Source organism: Cryptomeria japonica, chromosome 7 (genome assembly GCF_030272615.1).
Source record: "Cryptomeria japonica chromosome 7, Sugi_1.0, whole genome shotgun sequence".
Classification (NCBI taxonomy): domain Eukaryota; kingdom Viridiplantae; phylum Streptophyta; class Pinopsida; order Cupressales; family Cupressaceae; genus Cryptomeria; species Cryptomeria japonica.
In genome coordinates this window covers 302,978,357-302,983,994 of record NC_081411.1, presented here as the reverse complement: position 1 = coordinate 302,983,994, position 5,638 = coordinate 302,978,357, and the positions used below count along the sequence as shown (strand labels likewise).

The 5,638-nt window shown below is 33.5% G+C and overlaps 1 protein-coding gene across 1 annotated transcript; it reads right to left on the bottom strand.

Annotated features, from left to right (window-relative positions):
• Positions 1 to 3,124: 3,124 nt before the first annotated feature.
• On the bottom strand, positions 3,125 to 5,325 carry LOC131036618 (protein HOTHEAD-like). Its single transcript, XM_057968549.2, has 4 exons — positions 5,186 to 5,325; positions 4,420 to 5,070; positions 3,453 to 4,278; positions 3,125 to 3,356 (listed from the first exon to the last, which is right to left on the bottom strand). Exons 1-4 carry the CDS (start codon positions 5,280 to 5,282, stop codon positions 3,314 to 3,316), a joined length of 1,617 nt encoding a protein of 538 aa, XP_057824532.2. The 5' UTR covers positions 5,283 to 5,325; the 3' UTR covers positions 3,125 to 3,313.
• Between the last annotated feature and the right edge of the window lie 313 nt (positions 5,326 to 5,638).

Sequence of the window (5,638 nt, the reverse complement as noted above, 5' to 3'; positions counted from 1 at the left end):
TTCCGCATGTGGTTGGTTCATTTTTTTTCCTCTCTCTGGTCTTTGTCTAGTTATTTGGTGGTTCCTCACTAGTTTTTTATTTTTATTTTTTATGGGTAGTTGTGCATTCCTCATGCACCCTAGGTGTTGTTTCTTAGTGGTTATGTAATTATTCAGGTCTATCTCGACTTTTATTAATCAAAACTACAATATGATGAATTATTTGAAAAGAACATTTTAAAACCCATTAGAGGTATGGAAGAAAAATATGTGGGTTAAAATTATAATTCCTTTCCTCGGTGATGGTGTTCACATCTATTTATGGTGTCTTCCTTACACAATTAAGAATATCACATAGACACTGGAATGTACAAACACATCAAAAAATTACGTAGCTCCTTATGAGAAGTTATACATCATTAAATATTTATTTATTGTATTAGCAAAGTCACTTTCCCCAACCGTCATAAGTGTTGTCTTGTGCAAAGTGATAGCTTTTGTTCTCCTGATTAGGTTTTTACTTATAAGCTCTTCGAGATAACAATGGGGCGTGACCTCATACAAATTGAACCAAATAGTTGTGATGATTTTAAAAATAATACCAAGTTGCTGCAGAAAGTGGTTAAGGGTAACCTTGCAAGCTATTTGGAAGGCATGCAGGGCTTTGATGCTGAGCTCTCCGAAAAAAAATCTCGGTTATGGGAGAAGGATGACCTAAACATTGGGGAAGTTGGTTTCAAAATCTCATCAGACACAATCGCTACTATCACTAGATTACCAATGGAGAGAATAAATTTTCCAAAGAAGCTGAAAGGGTCCTATAAGGATGCATTTAGTATATTTTTGAAGCCCGACAAAGTGGTTTAGATGTTGTAGAATAGGCATAATATAGAGGACTTCTACAAAATTTGGAAAGATGCAGCCCTGTTGTGAAATACTTCACTTTGGATGGGCGGTTTAAAATATTTTATACCCAGTTCTTCCCTATGCAAAAACACCTTTGGTACAACATAAAAATGATTTTTTCCTTTTGGGTTTGTTCTTCTTTAACTCAATCAGTTGCTAGAGTAAAGTCCAATAATTCCCTTCCCTTTGAACATGGGTTATTTCTTAGGCTCAAGAACTTCCATCTAGCTTGATCCCTATCTAGTCGGTCTCCACTCATTCCCCCTAGCCTCTTGTCAGATTCTAATTTAGTGGTGGAGCTCTCAGGTGCCCTATTGTGAAACATAACCCCTTTGTTGCTTGTTTGTTTAAACCAAAGCTAATTCATACTTGCTTCAATCCTATCAGAGGAAAAAAATAGAAAATCTCCCCTAACCCTTTGTCTAAAGAAGTGGAGTTGCTGGAATCAGACGAGGACGAATTTTTTGAAGAATTTGATTTCTCCTCAGCCTTGGAATTGGAGTAGTCTCTAGTAGCCTCTGAGGATGTTTCCCCCTTGCTGCGGAGTAGACCACCCCTTTGTGTATTTTGTGGATTGCTGATTGGTTTTTGTTTTGTCTCTAGTCATTGTTTGGTTGTTTCTTGGTTCATCATTGGTTTTTGTGTTCTTTGTTTTTTGTCTAGGTGAGCATTCCTCATCGGCCCTAGGTGTTACTGTTTAGAAATTATGTAAAGGTTCAGTCCTATCATGCCTTTTATTAATCAAAACTACAATACGTGAATTATTTGAAAAATTCATTTTAAAACCCATTAGAGGCATGGAAAAAAAAAATGTAGGTTAAAATTCTAATTCCTCTCCTTGGCGATGGTATTCTTATCTATTTTTGGTGTCTTCCTTACACAACTTAGAATATCACATAGACATCACAATGTACAAACACATGGGAAATTATGTCACCTCAAAAGGAAATTATGTCTGTAGTCATTGTTTGGTTGTTTGGTGGTTCATCATTGGTTTTTGTGTTCTTTGTTTTTTGTCTAGGTGAGCATTCCTCATCTGCCCTAGGTGTTGTTGTTTAGAAATTATGTAAAGGTTCAAGCCTATCATGCCTTTTATTAATCAAAACTACAATACATGAATTATTTGAAAAGTTATTTTAGAACCCATTAGAGGTATGGAACAAAAATATGTAGGTTAAAATTATAATTCCTCTCCTTGGTGATGGTATTCTCATCTATTTTTGGTGTCTTCCTTACACAACTTAGAATATCACATAGAGAGGACAACGTACAAACACAAGGAAAATTATGTCACCTCAAAAGGAAATACATAGCTCCTTATGAGAAGATATACATCGCTAAATGTTTAATTGTATTAATCCTAAAAGTGGAATGCAACACTCAAAAAGAAGATTAATGATAAGAAAAGATCAAATTGAAGTGTATATGATTTGTATTAAAGGAAACATTACGAATGAAATATTGACACATTTAGCTACTTAGAACATAGTCTAACTGCAAATGTTATTTTTGATTTCTACATCTAGTTTAAATTTAATACATTTAGAAATCACTTTAGTTGAAAATCACCTGGTATTCCATTTAATATTAGAATATAAGATAGTATTATCTATTATTGATTAATATATTCTTATATATCTATTATATATTTAATCTTATCTATTCATAATGAATTAATAATTTTTGTTTGAATTAAAGTAAACATGCAAGGGAGCACATTCTAGCTAGTTTCTATTTATATTTTTTGTTGAAGAAAGTAAAATTTTAGATTTTCTAGTATTGAACTAGCAAAAGGTAAAAATTATATTAATTAGATTGAAAATTAATTTTATTTTACTTTAAATAATATACTTTTAATGTAATTCTATCTACTTTTAAATTAATAAAATTCTTTAGCCATCGATAAAAAAATAATAATAATATACTTTCAAAAATATTTGGTCTTCAATTCTAATAGAAAAATAGTCATATTATTGCAAACCATCAATGCATGTCTAACAATGACTGAATTTGCATGTAATTCTTATTTTTAAATTATAGATTTCACATTAAAAGTCCATAAATTAAATAGATAACCATACATTTAATGCACACTACAAAGCATAGGTTCAATGAATAAAATAATTAATGTTAATATCCATCCACATATCCTATACACATGAATTTAAAATATATATATATAGTTGGCAATAGTTGAATAGTAAATATTGTACAATAAATTGAAATCATCAAACCTTGTAACTAAAGAAGTGCATTGATATTCCACAACACTATAAATTTTAGTGTTATCAATTCATAATATAATTATAAATTACATCATGATTATTTATGTAATCTGGGATTACAGCACAAATGGTATTATTCTGCTGGATAATGTAAGGATACAATATAACATATTTATTTGAAGAAAATTTAATTTATAGTATTTTCAATTTTGCATGCGTTCTTGGAGGATGCGAAGTCCCATGTACCTGCATACATGACAAACAAAACAAGTGTGTCATTAAGATGATAGATTAAAAAAATTCCATAATAATATAGCTTACATTAAGATATAAGGAAACTACCTTCCAAGCATCATAGTAGTGGCTTGAGGATTTGTCCCTGGGCTATCCTTGTAAATAGAATTGTCAACAATCCTTAGACTATCAACGCCTTTGACACGATACCTTTGATCAATAACAAGGTCAACTTGACATCCTCCATGATAATGCCATATTGATGCTAGTGTATCTTTGCAAAACTTGGCCAAGGCATCATTGTCTGATGGATTTTCTGGCAGTGCCGATCCACTAAATCGAAGCATCTTTGTGTTTCCACTAACATTAAATGCAAACTCTTGAATAGCAGATGTCATGCTAATATGAGACAATGTCTTCACACCAACCATACATTCTTGTAGATCTAAAGGATTAGAAAAATAATTATATCTTACATAAGGAGTATCTAGGGGATCTTTGCTTCTAAGCCACAGCTCACCCCTTGATAAGGGATATGCCACTTTACTAAATATTGCACCTAAATATTGTTTATGAGTGGCATTTATTTCTCTGAAATAGCTAGTAGGCTCAATGTAAATGTTTGAATTGTCTATTATACCTACAACCTGTATGTTACCAAATTCCAATGGTTTAGGAGATTCGATGACAACTGTTGAACGAGGTGGATCTTGAACCCCTTTCCCTACTGATTTCAGATCTAAATGCACAGTAATATTCAATTTTTCTAACTCATCTGATGGGCCTATTCCACTTAATAGTAGAAGTTGGGGGCTACCTATGGGTCCTGCGGACAAAATAACCTCACTCAGATCTGATGATTTGTTGGCTGATACTTGATAAGACTTGCCATCGGTGCTACTGATGAAGTCCACGCCACTGGCTTTCAACTTCCCTGCAACATTATTCACAATCTGACAATCAAAACCTATAGAAATAATAAAAATCGGAGAGTTTGTTATATAGTTTTTGCTTTTAATTTAAATAGAAATAAGAAAGATATGGATATATATAGGATACAGAATGTACAACGTACCTGTTGAGGAATCAAAGAGGATTCTGCTGGCTGTAGCATTCAGAAGAACTACAATGTTATCTGGATTTGCATATTGTAAAAGATCTGCAGCTGTGTGTCTACTACCTTTCTTGTCAAAAATTGTAGCACTTATCTTGGTGCCTACCAAATTATCCAGAGTATACCCATGATAAGGAAGCACCCCAGCTTCCAAAAGTCCATCCCGGACAGCAGAACTCCAAACAAAAAGCTTGTCTGGTTTGAATGCATTCAATCTCTCCACCCATTCAAATGACTCATTCACAAGCTTCTCGTCCCATCCCATCTTTCGAATATATTGAAGGCTTGCCCTGCTGTAGAAGCCAGCATTGACGGATGTTCCACCTCCCAGAACCCTTCCCCTTGCCGTCTGCACTCCATCTTCTGTCACAAATCCCTCAAGTTCATAGGGATAATCACTGGCGTTGCCAAAAACCTTGAAAAAGTCTTTATTGTCTGCAGTGACGGGATTTCCATAGGGAGAGCCTCCCCTCTCCAATACCAAAACAGAATAATTCTGTGACAGTGTTGCTGCCAGAGGACATCCAGCTGTACCTCCTCCAACGATAATGTAATCATACGTTCTCGCAGCAGCCTTTTCAGCATCTGCTGTCATAAATGAATATGGATATTCTGCGGACGTCAACAACATAGATGTTACATATGGAAAATAAATGATCAATTTTCTTATCTGTATTTCTCTAGAGGAAAATAGAATTTAAACAAAAGATTTAGCAAATATAATGACCTAAGTTCTGCGTTGCCTCCACTGGACAAAACAGGTGATGATGATTCGTAAATAAAAGCAGACATGAAATTAAAAAGAATAGGATCTCCATTCTCATTTATAATCAAACTTCTCCTAGATATTTGAATTTGAAATCAATCTAACTGATGAAGGTTAATGAATTGAGGTGAAATATGGCTGAATTTATAGATGATCCCCAATTACGATGGCTGTCGTTCTACTTTTCGTGTCAATTCACAACACTATTCCGATTGGGGAAGGTGACCAAATACAGGTCATCAATGTTTTTGTTCACGGCTATTCCTAAATATTATCCTATTTAATAGACGAAGGTAAATGAAAATAAGATAATTATTAAAAATTAAATAAATTAAAATTAACCCAATAAAGATAAGAAGAGAAAAGCATTTTGTTAAACATCATTACGAAAGATTTCAATGTAACAAAAGCAAC